This window comes from Stenella coeruleoalba, assembly GCF_951394435.1.
Source record: "Stenella coeruleoalba genome assembly, chromosome: 8".
NCBI lineage: Eukaryota > Metazoa > Chordata > Mammalia > Artiodactyla > Delphinidae > Stenella > Stenella coeruleoalba.
The window spans coordinates 88,090,129-88,107,321 of NC_137154.1; the positions used below are offsets into that span (position 1 = coordinate 88,090,129).

The following is a 17,193-nucleotide window of genomic DNA, read 5'->3' on the forward strand; positions in this document are numbered from 1 at the left end:
AGATGAATCCAGAAAATTACACCCAGTTGAACCAATCAGCCCAGAAATAAACAAAGTGCATACAAGCCCACACTCAAATTATCTCCCAGCTTCTTCCGTTCACTGCCTGTTATGAGCCACACCCATTCATATCATCCATATTTGGTATTACAGCTTTCTGTCATGTTTCAAATAACCCTTATTTCACAAGCTGCAGCCCTCCCAATGCCACTTCAAGAAGCAACCTGAGGTCTTCTTCAAGGTAAACTGCCATATTATTGTAGCATTTATGTACTTTTCGCCATTTAACATATATAAAACTATGCCACGGTTTTTATTAGGTTCCTATCTTTTTTATGTGTCACTGACAAAGTTTTTGAGTATTGTGTCCCTAACTTCATTTTTCCCACAAGCCTTGTGGTTTTCCACACAATTATCTTTGGCAATTGTATATCACGTTAAAGCAGAACTGACTATATTACTATTTGGGAAAAAAATTAATCAATGACCAGTTTTATTTTTTCAAAGGTAACAGATGGAAAAGCTTCCTGAAAATCTGCTTAAGCATTAAGTCAAAGTCAGGGAAAAGTCTTTATCTGTAAGATCCCTCCTGAACGTGTGTTTTTTACCCCAAACTCCATCCACTGACTAAGCAGCTCCCACATCAGACACCAGATTTGGAAACAGAAGGTTATCATTCACCTTGAAACAGTGAACAAATATTTGGATTTGTCAAGAAGTAAAGAGGAGACACTGAATGTACCTTCTAAATTCAGACCTTGATTCTGGCAGAAAATCTTGGCAGGTACCATTGAATAATACCACCTATTCAATAGCTACTCAGTATCTATCATGAAAGAATATGCAGCGAAAAAATATTATTGCTGCAGTATAGTTATAACAATACAGTAGAAATCAAGAGCCTTTACAAACACTCACTCCTAATTCTTGATAAACTCAGAGGTAAAAGAGCATAGGGAAATACAGGAGGTCATGCATGTTTCTTAGTTTCCACTCAGACTAGGAATAGGAGACAGACCACATCATTTAGCATTGAAGCCAAGAGTTGGCTAAAACCTGTCACTCAGAGCCAAAGGGCAAATAAAAATAATGCTGCTATTTAGCATGCTCAGGAAAGACAGAGAACATAATTATTTTGCCTTTTTGAATGAACCCATACTTAAAACCAGGGCTGATACCAGAAGTAACAAACATAAACGTACAACAACATGTGCTCTCACATTTTGGCCAAATGTGAGACCAAAATTATTTGGTCACTAGTCTTGATCCTGGCACCGTTTCTTAAAGAACTATGTTATTTTTCAAAATAATTGAGATTTTTATTTACATACGTATACATATATGAATGCAAGAGAAAAAAGTGAAAGAAAAAACCATCAAAATGGTAACAGTGATTTAATATTGGGGTAATTTGATTATAGCTGATTTTTTTTATTGATAGCTTTCATTATTTTACACAAGTGTTTATTACTTTTATCATCAAAGAAAAACAAATACCTTTTTAAACAGTTAACTGAAAGAAATTAATCCCTGATCATAGTTTGTGTGGAATTCACAGTAAGCCATCAAGTGTCTCTTTCCAAAGTGTCAAAGGTGAGTGGACTGGATTTGAAGGGCACTTCCCCCACCATGCAGGAAAATCCAGAGAGAAAGGTGTATGAGCACAGTGACAGACACTACACACTCAGAACACATAGAGGACCTGTTTGTCCCTGATTTTACCAGCCAGCATTTTGGTGACTCCTATAGGTATTCTAGAAAATCTTCTCCTTTTGGGTAAAGCTAATATAGTCACTTAAATTTAACAGTATCTGGTAGTGGAGAACATGGAAATATGATCTAACCAGAGACAACCTGTGACCAAACCTTAAGAAATGTACAACAGGCCACTGTAGTTTTTTTTTAATTGAAGTATAGGTGATTTACAATATTTTATTAGTTTCAGGTGTACAGCACAGTAATTCCATTTTTTCTTTGTAGATTATATTCTATTGTAGTTTATTACAGGTATTGGATATAATTCTCTGTGCTACACAGTAAATTCTTGTTGCTTATTTATATATAGTAGTTTGTATCTGTTAATCCCATACTCCTAATTTGTCCCTCCCCACCCCCACTTTCCTCTTTGGTAACTGTAAGTTTGTTTTCTATGTCTGTGAGTCTATTTCTGTTTTTGTATTCATCTGTATTATTTTTAAGGTTCTACATATAAGTGATATATAGTATTTGTCTGATTTACTTCACTAAGCATCCATGTTGCTGCAAATGGCAATATTTGGATGTGTGTGTGTGTGTGTGTGTGTGTGTGTGTGTGTGTGTGTGTGCCACATTTCCTTAAGCCAACTGTCTGTTGATGGGCACCTGGTTTGTTTCCATATCTTGGCTATTTGTAAATAGTGCAGCTATGAACACTGGGGTGCATGTATCTTTTCATATTAGAGTTTTTGTGTTTTCTGGATATATACCCAGGAATGGGATTGCTGGATCATATGGTAAGTCTATTTTTAATTTTTTAAGGAAGCTTTATACTGTTTTCCATAGTGGCTGCACCAATTTACATTCCCACTAACAGTGTAGGAGGATTCCCTTTTCTCCACACTCTCTCCAGCATTTATTATTTGTAGACTTTTTTTTTCAGACTGCATAGGTCTTCGTTGCTGCACGTGGTGGCTACTCTTCCTTGAGGTGCTCAGGCTTCTCACTGCAGTAGCTTCTCTTGTTGCGGAGCATGGGCGCTAGGCGTGCAGGCTTCAGTAGTTGTGGCATGCAGGCTCAGTAGTTGTGGCTTGCGGGCTCTAGAGCACAGGCTCAGTAGTTGTGGTGCACGGGCTTAGTTGCTCCGCGGCATGTGGGATCTTCCCGGGCCAGCACTCGAACCTGTGTCCCCTGCATTGGCAGGCAGATTCTTAACTACTGCGCCACCAGGGAAGTCCCATTTGTAGACTTTTTGATGATGGCCATTCTGACCGGTGTGAGGTGATACCTCACTGTGGTTTTGATTTGCATTTGTCTAATAATTAGTGATGCTGAGCATCTTTCCATGTGCCTGTAAGCCACTGAAGATTTTATAGCCAGCTTTCTCTCAATATCACTATCTCAACAATGACAAATATTCATCTCTCAAGTCAGAAAGCATGTATAGGCTAACTACTAGATACACAGCACTATCCTAGCCACTATGGTGAATACAAAAGAAATAAGGTGCAGTCATTCTCTCCATAGCACTCACAATCTGATAGTGAAAAATATGACATACACGTCAGAAATATTTAAATAGCGTAAGACAACAAAATTAAATGGCTAAATGAGTTATACAGATAAATATTTAAGGCATTTAAAGAAGGACACTGCCCACTGTGGACTTTAATAGTTGGGAAAGGCTTCAGAGAGAAAGACTTTTGATAGTATAAGAAGGTAGACAAGGGAAGTCCAGGCACTGTCACCAAGATAAGCAAAGTCACTGGGATTGAAAAAGCAACACTGAATCTGGACAGACTGTAATAAAAATCAAGTTGGGGAGCAATAAAATTAATCCATCAAATACACCATTATCAAATTAAGAACATATGTGGGAAAAACTATGTACCAAACACTATGCTATATATGACAGAGAGATATGATATCCAATCTCCTATTATTTCTTCCAAAAGTAGGTATGGTTATTCCCACTTCACAGACAAAAACTGAAATTAATTAAACACAGATGTTAACTAATTTGCCCAATGTCATCAAAGTAGGCAACAGAGTTGGGACTAGAATTCAGGCCTACTTGACTCCAAAGTCCATGCTCTTTTTTTTTTTTTACTACCCTATACTATCTCTTCCCAAATTACAGCTGTGACAACAACACTCTGAATTTATTATATCCTCCCCCTATCACAGTGTATTCTCCTACCCTTCTGACTATCCAGTGTCCCCATAGTGATCCCCTGTACATCAAAGCCTGCTCTCAGGAGAATATCTGCAGCTAAAATAAAAATGACTAGCAACAGAACATACTGCCCAGGGGTATTGTCACTGTTACAGGAATCAGAGGTTTAAGTTAGAAGGAAGCTACAGGATAAGTCACTTAGTGGAATACATGTGTCACCTTCTCAGGGAGCCAAGCCAAGTTTGTATTTTATCATGTCCATTTTCATAGCTTATAAGCGAAAGTTCACACAGTAAGAATCTCACTCATAAACCCTGAGGGTCTCCGTGGAAGTATAACCTGCCCCAATCCGGGAGACAAAAAGCCAGCTGTGGCTGCAGGTTTGCTTTGGAAGAGAACTGAACGTCCTGATATTTCACTTAAAGTATATGACATAAGAAAATCTAAATGAAATGTATTTGACATTTAAATTGTTAAATGTTTCTTAACAGATAGGTTGCCAAAAAATGTGTTTTCTAATAATTCTACAAAATAGTCCTTTACTGTCTCTGGGAACCAGGAACATTATCTTTATTGCTCTCACCTTTTCCACAATCAAAGATTTTACAGGTATCAAATGACAAAAGTGTCATCTTTCGAAGGAACTGAAATAAAATCCACATGGGATCTCCGAGTGCGTAAAGATGAGTGGGTAGAAGAGCACGGCCCTGGCAGATATTGCTTCATGGACTCAGTGTGAGAACAGCCTTCACTGACTGTCCACTTGCTAAAACCAGAGTATACTAATAATTAGGTCAAAGGTCCACCTATAACTTGAAAGTTCCCCATGAAGCATTTTAATGGACCAAGGAGTGATAAGAGCTGCAGAATGTGTTTCAAGATGATGATTTGAATTAAACATAGGAAATTTTCCAGCCCAGTTTAGAAAATATGTTGAATTGTATATTTTACATAGAAAATTAAGGAGGTCATTTGAAAATAAAAATGATACTGTTCATCCTTTCTCAACAAAAGTCGTTATATCCCTCACCCTAAAGAAATCACTTTCTAAAAAAGTCCCATTTCATCAATGCTCTATTATGTATGCCAACAGATTTTAAGGGTAGAACTCTTTTCAAAGTAGTAAAAGGAGAATAATGCCCTTACATATCTGGATGGCTCCTCTAGGTTCTGGTCATTCATGTCAGTAGGAACAATCCGGGTGGCCAGTGGTCCCTCTGCGAATGGTTTTGGTAACTGGCCTCTGAACTCTGATGGAATGAACTGAAGTTGCCAACTGTCAGAAACACAAATAAGGAAAATAAGAAAAACACAGGGGGCTCACATTGCCAAATGTACTTGAAATACACAAGCAAAAAAAAAAAAAATTTCATGTGAAAAACATTTCACTTGGAGACAAAATGTTTCTGTTAAAACCTCAACCAGAGAGAATAGAGACAGAGGTCACAATTCAGTCCAAAATCGTTGAGAAATTTTCAACTAGAGGTCTCTCAACCCATTTCACCAACTCTTAGCAGTGAAATCTGCAATAGTGATCATACCATCAAAAGAGAAACATCAAAGTTTATTGCCAATTATCTGTAATCAGAGGGACTTATCAAAATTAAAGCAAATTCATCAGGTGTGTAGAGAAAAGAGTGAAATGTAAGAACTCACTGTGGGAAAAGTACTTTGTTCCTGAGTAATCCTCAAAAGTATCTTTGGTTGTGAAACTATTTCAAATGTAAAAGGCAAATGCTAAAGTTAACGCTTAAAAAACAAGTTTTAATTAATTATTAATGACTGATACAGGATCTTTATCAATCAAAAGATACTACCACCAGCTAAGCTGCTGAAGCCAGTCCCCAAATGGAGCAACATGACTCATCTTAACCTGACTTCCCTTTTCCCTAAATAGGGCTCTTCTCTGTCCAAATGAAGCAAATACAAGGGAACTCAGAGCCTATGCTATCACATCCAACAACAGACAGCATCGAGGAAAGTGGTACCAAGGTCTTAGCCACAGCTTTCCCAGTGTCCATACATTGGTAGAGAATGTCCACTGCTGTCGGACGACAAACATGTCTTCTCTAAAAACACTCTAGAAACCTAGAGTCTCTAAACCACTTTTAAAAGTGGATATCAGTTCATTATAAAAATTTAAACATGGATCCTTAGGAAGAGCCACTAGCAGAAGCCCAGAGCCCAAAATGTCTTCAGACGTCCCCAGACCTCTGTGGTTAAGGGCAGTGCAGGGTGCATTACCGGACACAGCACTCATTCTACCAAACACAGGCCATGGGTGCCCAGCACAGTTCCCACAGCTCTCTGAGATGGAAAATCATTCAAAAACTTGTGAAAAATCTAAAATGAAGGAAAAATTAAGAAAACATTGCTACAGGATTGCTATTTTTACACCTTGATTTAAAACTCTGAGAATTAAAGGGCAACTTACTTATCGGGCAGAAGGAAGCTGCTGGGAAATCGATACCACTCTTTTCCTACACAGACATTAACAGGTCGGCCTTCTGGGACAGTGTGGATGGTTGGGTCTGTGGCAATTCGGTGAAATTCTGGATACAAATCAAGGGGCCCATGATACCCTGGAAGGGAGAAAGGTTTGTGAAAGCCAAAGATGAGGGAGATGAGATTCTGACATTTAATTATAATGCGTGTTAATGTCCCACTGTGATCCATGTGAAAGGTACACCGCAACCCCAGCAGGAAGCCCACTCTACGGTGTAAAACACTTCTACAGTCAGGAAGATGATGAAAGCAGAGGCCCTATTTTTGCCAGAAATAATTTGCTTTCTTGCCCTTCTCTATACCCTTCCACCTTTTTAATTTCACGTTCTTTGAGCACATTTCAATATTCTGGATCCAAATAATGATTATAAGAAAGAATATAATCATGGGACTTGAGCCCCAAATTTGCATCCTAAGTTTAAGGCTTCCTTAATTCATCCTTTAAAAGGAAAAAAAAAATTAGTAGGAATAGAGAAGACGTTTATAGTTAATCACACTAAAAGGCATTCTCAATCTTCTCTTCAATCCTAAGGTACAGAGGTCACATCCCAATCTTATTATTATTATTTTTTTTTTTTTGCGGTATGCGGGCCTCTCACTGTTGTGGCCTCTCCCGTTGCGGAGCACAGGCTCCGGACGCACAGGCTCAGCAGCCATGGCTCAATTGGGGCCAAGCCCCCAATCTTAATATGAAGTCCATAGGTTCTCCCTGTAGAAAAGTCCTCCCCCTGCAGCTTAAGCTGAATTGTATTAAACAATTATGGGGGACTTCCCTGGTGGCGCAGTGGTTGAGAGTCCGCCTGCCGATGCAGGGGATGCAGGTTCGTGCCCCAGTCCGGGAAGATCCCACATGCTGCGGAGCGGCTGGGCCCGTGAGCCATGGCCGCTGAGCCTGCGTGTCCGGAGCCTGTGCTCCGCAACGGGAGAGGCCACAACAGTGAGAGGCCCGCGTACCGCAAAAAAACAAAAAAAAAAAGCAAAAAAACCCGAACAATCATGGGTCAAGCAAAACCAAGGAATAGTGCCTTGTGAGTACAGGTTAAGATATTCTCAGTACATCTACCTCTGAACAGTGCCACAGAGCGAGAAAAAGATAAGAGCCCAAACAGGAAGAGTGTTCCCAACGCCAGCCAATTCGATGTCACAGTATAATGCTCCAGGCGGTATCGCTGAAACACGAAGTGGTAACATTTCTAGAAGGAAAGAAAACGTTATTGAAAAAAGAAGATACACCTTGCAAAATATACACAATCACAAGACATCATCATAACTGAGAGGAAGAAAGCAGAAAAAGAGGTTCTATCAAGGGTCTGAGCAGTAGCAAACAGTGAAGTACCCACTCCAAATTCTCACATTAAAGCAAATTCTGCTCAATTGTCTGTAGATCAGCCTAGCCAGAGGGCTTGCCAAGAATGAAATCTCACTAGCTTCACAGGAAAATCATTTGGATACTTCCCTAATGCTTAAAGTCCTAATAATTTATTTTTAAAAAATATTTAAACAAAAATGCTTTTCCTAGGTTTTTTTGATATATGAAGTATCTCAATCTATTCTGATATAACTAGTTATTAACCTTCACTTTCCTTACTAACAAGTTTTCATCTAAGTTTTTAGCAACAACAAAATGTCTCATGACCAAACAAAAAGAAAAAAGAATTCCTCACATAGAATATTAGGAAAATTCTGTTAATTATCTGCTAAACTACTTCACAAACTAGATGAATATCATTAACAATATACACACCTGCATGAGTTCTGCAGCCTTTGAACACCTTCCCATGAGATTTCTGTCCTCCCTTCTTTCCCTCCTAGACTAGAAACTACTTTTGGAAAGCAATTTTGCAATACATAACAAGTGCCATAAATATGTTTGGATCCCTTTCATGTTTTCTGGAATCTCTCCTAAGCAAACAATCCAAATACCTAAACAAAGATATTTACCCTAGCATTATTTATAATATTGAAATAAGTGAGCAATCTAAACTTTAACATAAATTATATCTAATCATTATATATAACCAATTCAGTATATTACATAATAATGTTGTATATTATATCCACCTTAGAATATTATATTGCTATTAAAATGATGGGTACAGATATAGCAATATAGAGAATGTTATAATTATATTAAAAGGGATGTAAAGTTACATGAACCTTAGGTTACAATCAAAATAGATTGTTATATGATCGGCAAAAATGCTAGAAGGAGATTTTGTTAGGGTAGTAGGACTGATTTAGAAAGTGGTAAAAGAAAAATTATCTGCAATAAAGTTCAGTTACTTTTATAATTAAAATTATTTTTTAAAACTATCATCCTAACATGGATGAGCTTTAAAAATATTATGCTAGGACTTCCCGGTGGCACAGAGGTTAAGAATCCGCCTGCCAATGCAGGGGACACGGATTCGAGCCCTGGTCCAGCAAGATCCCACATGCCGCAGAGCAACTAAGCCGGTGCACCACAACTACTGAGCCTGCACTCTAGAGCTCGCCTGCCACAACTACTGAAGCCCGCGCACCTAGAGCTGGTCCTCTGCAACAAGAGAAGCCACCGCAATGAGAAGCCCAGGCACCGCAACGGAGAGTAGCCCCCCCGCTCGCCACAGCTAGAGAAAGCCCACGCACAGCAACGAAGACCCAACACAGCCAAAAATAAATAAATAAAATAAATTTATTTTAAAAAATAAAAACATTATGCTAAATGAAAGAAGTCACAAAAGACCACATATTTTATGATTTCATTTATATGAAATGTCCAGAATAGGCAAATCTATAGAGATACAAAGTAGATTGATTAGCTGTTGCTTATGGCTGAGGAGATATGGAAGGGGGGTTACGACAGCTAAAGGGTACAGGGTTTTTGAGGTGATAAAAATGTTCTAAAATTGACTGCAGTGAGGCTTACATAGATCTGTGAATAGCCTAAAAAAGACTGTATCATACACTTTAAATGGGTAAATTCTATGGTTTGTGAATTATATCTTAACATAAATCTGTTAAGAAAAAAAACTAGAAAAAAACTATCACCCTAATTATTCTTCTTCTGCTAACTGCAAATGGTAGCAGAGGTTAAAAAAAAAAAAAGAGTCTGGCGCTTCTGAAGCCATAATTACAGAGATATTCAAGATTAGTTCTGACAGGGAATTGACCTGGACAGGTTTTTAAGCCAGGATTACAAAGTGTCCCACATTGCTAACTGCCTGATGTAATCCCAAACACTTGAGCCAGTTTCATTCAGGTCTTGTAGTGGAAGAGTACACATTCCATTAGCTCTGCTGTGGTTCCACCGTTCTGTGCTAGGCCCATTCAGTGACTTAAAAAAATTCCTTTCATAGCAATTGGATTCTTATTGGCAACAGAGACAAATTAACACACAAATTAACACTGCAAATACGTAATCAGCAAATAAGAGTCAAAGCAACATTTAAGCAATCAATACATAAAGCTTTATAATATCTGTATCAGGTGTAATGTACAGATAAAATATCTTAGGTGGAAGCATTCTGTAATTTGCCTATAAGTTTTATGAACGATTTAAAGTGAAACAGAATGAAGCAGATATACATTTCCCTGAAACTCACCTGAAGTGCAGAAAGGGCCACAGCACCACAGAGACATACAAGTGGATATACAGGGAAAAGAAATCTCTCCTCTTTGTGAGGCTGGATGAAGAAAATTATAAACCAAATATACATTGGAGCCAAGGTAAGCCAATATGGGTGGCCTAAATTCTGAACTGTAAGACAGAAAAATATCCACCTTTCACCATGTTAGAACAAAACAGCATGTTTAGTTTCAATGTTCTCTTGACCTCAAACTGGGATGTATACCCTAGGGCACCCAATAAAATGTTTCAATTCTTGTATTCACACTTTCTCTGATATAATAAAGGAGTCAAGTAGAAAGAGGTATATACTCCTTAGCCCTCCCAAGAGGTCCAACATTTAAAGGAAGGCACAATACTGGATTTAGCTAGGACAGGTGAATGCGTAATAGAGCTTAATAATTTCTACACTGGATGAAGAAAAAACAGATTTCTCTTCCTAATGAGTCCTGTCACTAAGACTAAAAGTTCCTGAGATCAACCAAAAGCATAACATAAATTCATTTCTTGTATTTTAATTCCTATGCTCTGTTTACTGCATTAATCTTACTTATACACCAAATGGCTATAGATCAAAGAAAAGGAAAAAAGTAGGATTCTCAAACCCATCACTGGTTTTCCTCAAGCTACAAATGACAGAGTTTGTTTCAAAGCAAATATAAAAACACTCTTAAAGGAAGTTTACTGATCAAGTTTTCTCTCCTGTTCTGCAGTACCCATCCACTCTGTATCACAAAATTAAAGTCAAGGTGTACTTAAAAGCATGAGAAAGAATTAAAGGAATTTAATGAAAACTAAGACCTAAGCACCTACTGGAAGGTTCCTGTGGTTAGGTACATGAACACTGAGTGATAAACCTGCAACCTACAGTGAAGGCATCCCCTGCTGTGCTTATACTAGTGACAACAAGAAGTGCGCAGGAATCACTGGCCTAGGGTAGATAGATAGCGCCCCCTGGTGTCCATTATGTCTACACTGAGCAAATTTAGATAAAAAGATCAGGGTTGTCATCAAAGCCCAACTAAGCAATGTTTAACTGTGCTCCGTAGTTATCCGTGCTTTTGCAGAAACTCTTTAGGAATAAAAATTCTTGAACTGCAATAACAACCTTATCTTTTAAACTTTTCACTCTAAGATTTTATCATGAGATTTTAGGTTATAATTTAGGACTTATACCTTTCCAGGAGGTATTTTAGGTTGGAATTTTCTTCATCATAAGAAAAAAATCTGTCTTCTATAAGTAAACAATCTCTTCCTCTTCTGTATCTTAAAAGCTAACGAATACATTTTAAAAATATGGCCTAAAATTTTGAAATGTCCTCTATAAAATGTACAAAATTATAACCAGTTGTACTACATGATGAGATAATGGGTAATTTCTTTCCTGCCTCTTTATATTTTTCTACGTTTTTTCTTTTATTATTTTTATTTCTTAATGTTTCCTCTTTTGAAAAAGATTGTTTCCATTATAAAATACAAAAAAAAAATAAAGAAAAAAACAGAAGAAAAGTACTAAAAAAGTATTTTAAAAAGTATAAAGGAAAGCCCCTAGGTAACCTAAGGATGGGGACTAGTTACTAGGTGGACATGTGGATACATTACACACTTTTAAACCAAAATTGGATTCATACTTTAGAGAACAGCTTAATATACTATTTTTATTTTATTTTTACTGTTTTTATACTTACATCACAAGCATTTCCAAATTTTCCACAAGCATAAATATTTTTATAGTCAGGGAAAAAGTTACTTTTCAAAAAAAAAAGAAAAAATGATCCTTAAGAAATACAAGGAATGGAGGAATACATTAATACCTCGAGGGGACAAACAGCTGAATCCAAATGTGGGACACTATGCAAGATGAATGACCTGGTTTCTTTAGAAATCTCCAGGAGGAAAAAGGTGAGGGGGGAACCTCTAAAAAAGCTTATGAAACATAACACCAAGTTCACTATATGACTCTTGTTTAGATCCTGCTTTAAACAAACTATAAAGAACTATAAAAACTATAAAAAGCTATTTTTCAGACAATGTAGGAATCTAAACATTACCTGGGTATTAGATGATATTAAGAAATTACTGTTAATTTTGTTAGGATAATGGCATCACGGTTATGTTACAACGAAAGTCCTAAAACAAAACAAAAGTGACTCTGAAGGCTGCTTTCATATTCTATGAACACAGTGAAGTCTTTATAAACCATTAATAGTAGAAAAGCAGAATGGGGAATGGTACTGAGGGATCATATGGCATCCAAATCAGACTAAAAAGTCTGAAGTTAAATCTCCTTCCAAAGCTCAGATGCATTTCTGCTCAGATCTGTCTTCCATAAAAGAAACTATGGGCACTACATATCCAGAGCCATGACAACCTGAGAAAACACTGGCTGTGCAATACAGAATCAGAACAAGCATCCAATTTGGGGGAACCTCTATATGGTTTAGTTCTCAAATTTTTGGTTGAATTTCCCAGAGAATGTTTGCCTCTAGCATTGATTATCTTAAGCAATTTTGCATGCCAACACACAGTTCTTTAAAAAACAGAAGACTCGTATAGATAGGCTTATCTCCCAAGATTTTATAAATGTTTCTGCCTCTCCAGGTGGTTCTGTAAATCATACAGACTCCTCACTTGCAATTATTAACCAAACTTTCACACAGGTTAACAACATAAGTTAAATAATCTACGAACACAAATGGAAAATGCAATAAACCAAACATTTCCATAGGAAGAAAATGGAGAATCAAGTAAGTAGATTCTTTTTCACTTCTTGGTACCCATTGTTACTTCTCTTCCCTCCCACGCCCCACCAAGTCTATCATCCGTTATGCCACTCACCATGAAATCTCTGCAGTAGGTATTCCATAAGAGAAGTCAGTGGTAAGACCAGGAGAGCCAAAGCAAAGACTACATTGAAATTCAGAAATCCATTAATTAAATAGAAATACCAGGGCTCTGTACCTGAGGGAGATAACGAGATAAGAAATCATTAGTGGATGCCTCCAATACCAGTATGAGCTTGACTCATACTGTTTTTTGTTCAAGTAATGTTGATGATCCAGTGCCTCATGTGTATGAGAGTCCACAAGCCGCCCCCCTCTTAGAAATCAGGTTTCAAATATTTAGCTGTATTTTCTATCATGACCACTATACCTAGCCCAAACGGAACTAATACTTTTCAGAACCACCAAATAACATAAATAGCTTAGTGGTGACACAATGATTTATAATTAGAAGTATTTATTTGGTCTTCACCCCCATTCCTAGTATAAAGCTCCTAAAATTACCCTTGTAATTTGCAAAGTGGTGAGAGGAATAAAGGTGTCTTTTGTTCTGTTAATGAGGGAGCTTCAGGAAAGCCCCAGGTAACCTAAGGATGAGGACTAGTTGCTAGGGGAACCAGTCGAGTGACTGGAGGGTTGGAACTTTCAGTCCTGTCCTCCCCTTCTCTGGCGAGGGGAGAGGGGCTGGCAACAGGGTTTCATCAACAATGGCCAATGATTCAAGCAATGGTACTTATGTAATGAGGCCTCCATAAAAACCCAAAAGGACAGTCAGTGTTCAGAGAGCTTCTGGGTTGGTGAACAGGCAGAGGAGCCCACAGGGCTGTGGCACACCCAGAGAGCACGGCAGTGCCACGTTATCTTCCCAAACACTCTGCCCTACACATCTCTTCCACCTGGCTTGTATCCTTTATAATAAACTGGTAAACACAAGTAAATGTTTCTCTGAGTTCTGGGAGCCACTCTGGCAAATTGATTGAACCTGAGGTGGGGGTTGCGGGACAACTAATCTACAGCTGGTCAGTCAGAAGCCCAGGTGACAACCTGGACTTTGAATTGGCACGTGAAGTAGGGGCACAGAGTTTGGGGGAGGGTGGGCGTGGTGGATTGCAGTCTTGCAGGGCTGAGTTATTAGGGCCTTTCCCATTTCCTTCCTACCTGTTTCTCCTAGTTACATTCTAGCATCCTTCCCCTTGATACACTCAACCACTATTTGATAGTGTGTATACAGGTCCCCTGTGTTCCGTAAAAAGCAACAACTTGTTTTCCTTAGGAAAACCATGTTCAGAGACCCAGACCCTGCTCGGAAGTTTTGGGGATTCAGAATGAAACAAAATGACTGAAAACACAAGCCTTACTCACATAAGTTTTGATTCTTTAACTCAAAATCCTTAAATCCAAATGATGAGAAAAAGCCCCCCTCTGCACATTTAGCAGGTTTTTCATCTGCTCTTCCCCTCCATGTGATTACTTCAATCAGGCAGTGAATGACACATGCGGGTTTTAATCACTGTGTGTTGTGACACCCGCGTTGCACCACAGCAATTTACTGCAATCAGCATTGCTTAAAAGGGTAATCAGAAGGCAGAGAAATAGGCAGAAAAGCCTGACATTTTTGCAGCTTGCACAGCAAAATAAGATTAGAAACCAAACCCTTAATGCTAGAAACATCTAAGGGAGGAGGAAGAAGAAGAGGGGGACCCTAGGGAAGGACTCAAATTCAATCGTGGGTCACCTTTTGGGAAAGCTCTCTCCTTCCTGTCTAAATACAATGATAGGGACTGTTCAGGAACAGAGATTTTGTCCCAGGCCAAGCTCATTAGAGACATTTATATCTTGTATTCTCTACAAATAACCTTTTGGGTTATAGAAAACTAATGGATGGTTTTATTTTCAAAACAGAAATACACGTCTTCTCTGGATTTTTATTACTATTTAACAACACATTTCCTAAACTGAGTTCTTTAGACATCCAGTTTCCAGCGAAGTAAGTTTTTGCACAATCCTCTCCTGACTGCCAGTGTGGTGGCAATGCTATCAACCTTGACCCACCTTTTTCTTTACAAAATTCTGGAAATCTGACCCTGAGAAGAAAAACCAGAGTGACTAGAGGAAAGGAGATCACCTTCCACATCATCTACTACAGGTGCTAAACATCAAAAGAAAAAAGCCTCTTTCTCTTTGATCTTTGCAAATATACGTTTTTTTCAGGAAAGCTCTTTAGTCTTTTTGTCTTTACCACAACTTACTATGCCCTCCTGTTAGGGGTATCTTTTTACCAAGGTACACTGTACTCTGAGATGTGGAACCAAAAGCATTAAGTTGGTAAACTCAATTATTTTTATGTGTTAGGAGCTCATAGATCAAGTTCACAGTTAGGCTGTGAACATTTCGTAAGACTGTTACTTCCCTGAAGGATGGGGTAAAAATCGGGGGATAAGTCAAGATTTGGGAAGGTTCAAGTTGACAACAGTCTTAAAAACAAGAGCAAAAGGGGACAAAAATAGTGAATTCTGTTAGCCAGTGTCCTCCCCTACTTGATGAGGCATCTGCCTTCAAAGAGTAAAAACTTTTATCTCTTTCCAGGGAGATATTCAGCGCTGCTCTCAGAAAATATCAAAGCTGAACTATGTAGAAAAAAATGTGTCGGAATGAGAAGCTAAGCATTTAACTGGTGCAAAATGAAAGGTGAAAGGAAGCTGGAAGCAGGGTCTTTGCAGGGAGTGACTCACCTATCTCCCTCTTTATGGAAAGTGCCTCAATTCCTTTCATTCAAACGAGCTAAAGGGAGCTTTGCAAGAGGCTAAAAGAAGAGGGGATAATGTTTATTGTTCCACAGATTGAATGGAATCTGGAATCTTTTATAGGCCTACAATTTTATAGAACTCTAGGAACTAAATTATAGTAAATCATCCTTATAAATGTCAAATTTGCACCACCAAGAAGAAAAAGCCACCAAGGTTCAACAGAAATGATTAACAAAAGAGGGAAGGCTCTAGAACAGCTGTGGCTGGCAGGTGACCCTGAGCACTCCCCAAAAGACTCCTCTGGGGCTTCATCCTCTGCCGCTGCAGGAATGGAAAACTGTGGGCCTTTAGATAGAGGACACCAGCCCCTACCTTCTGAAATCTCCTGTCCTGTGAGCTGACAGATTTGATAAAACACACAAACAGGCAGGGATCACATCCTAGGCCACCAAGTGGCATCCTTGAGCAGACCCACTGTTATTTTTGAGGGGAGAGCATTTCTTACACCTGTCCTCCCACACCTTCTCCGGGCCTGTGTCCTGCTCATCAGACAGCAGCACTGCTCTTCACTCACACACAAAAATACTTAACCTCAACATCTGAGGACTTGAAATGTTACAAGGGAAAGAGGCAAAATCAGTGCCAAGCCCAGTCACTTTCCTTTTTGCAACACTAAATTTCACCTCTTGATCTCTGACCCTATAGAGATGTTTCCCCTACAACTTTGCAACTTTATGTCTACACTACTCTAAATTTCCTAAATGCCAAGTATTCTTTACCTCATCCAAGTAATAGTTGTGAAAACTATTTCTTTCCCCTGGCTTCAAAAGTCAAGAGTCAGCCCAGGTCTGGAATGTGTCATTAATATATGTTATCTGGCCAAGAAAGTATAGAAAGGTCCCTTTGAAAACCAGAAACAACAGAGAGAATAAATATTTACAGATCGTCCTCGACTTATGATGGAGTTAAGTCCTGATAAACCCATCATAAACTGAAAATATCGTAAGTCAAAAATGCATTTAATACACCTAACCTACCGAACATCACAGCTTAGCCTAGCCTACCTCAAACATGCTCAGAACACTTACATTAGCCTACAGTTGGGCAAAATCACCTAACTCCAAGCCTATTTAATAACACAATGTTGACTGTCTTCTGTAATTTATGGACTACTGTACTGAAAGTGAAAACAGAATGGTTGCTGGTAAAGAATGGCTGTATGAGTTTCCATTGTTCACCCTCATGATGGAGTGGCTGACTGGGAGGTATGGCTTGCTGCCACTGTCCAGCATCACGAGAGATATCATACTGCCTATTGGAAAAAGATCCAAGTTCAAAATTCGAAGTATGGTTTCTACTGAACGTGTATTGCTTTCGCACCATCATAAAGTCAAAAAAAAATTCTAAGTTGAACCATCATAAGTTGGGGACCATTATTACAATCACAATGGAGAGACTGAAATTATCTTGCTCATGCCTGTGTAGTTCCTACCTAAAATTCAGCTAATGCTGTGAAACTACTTTAAGTTTTTAAAAAAGAACTCAATATTCAATCTTTTTGTCTCAGCAGTCCCTACACTTGAAATTCTATTTTTCTACAATGCACCCGCATGGTGCCTACCCGGCAAACTCCTTCTCTTCCTTCCAGGCTCAGCTCAAAGATCACTACCTCTAAGAAGT

General features: G+C 38.5%; 1 protein-coding gene across 2 annotated transcripts in view; it reads right to left on the reverse strand.

Moving 5' to 3' along the window:
- The window catches only part of ALG9 (ALG9 alpha-1,2-mannosyltransferase), a 96,241-nt gene that overhangs the window by 55,785 nt on the left and 23,263 nt on the right, over positions 1-17,193 (reverse strand). For both annotated transcript variants that reach the window (XM_079928104.1, XM_079928105.1), the window contains exons 9-13: positions 12,822-12,944; positions 9,961-10,115; positions 7,440-7,569; positions 6,306-6,453; positions 5,018-5,147 (exon numbers count right to left, since the gene is read on the reverse strand). In XM_079928104.1, coding sequence (XP_079784230.1) covers positions 5,018-5,147; positions 6,306-6,453; positions 7,440-7,569; positions 9,961-10,115; positions 12,822-12,944 — 686 coding nt within the window. The remainder of the gene's footprint in view (positions 1-5,017; positions 5,148-6,305; positions 6,454-7,439; positions 7,570-9,960; positions 10,116-12,821; positions 12,945-17,193) is intronic.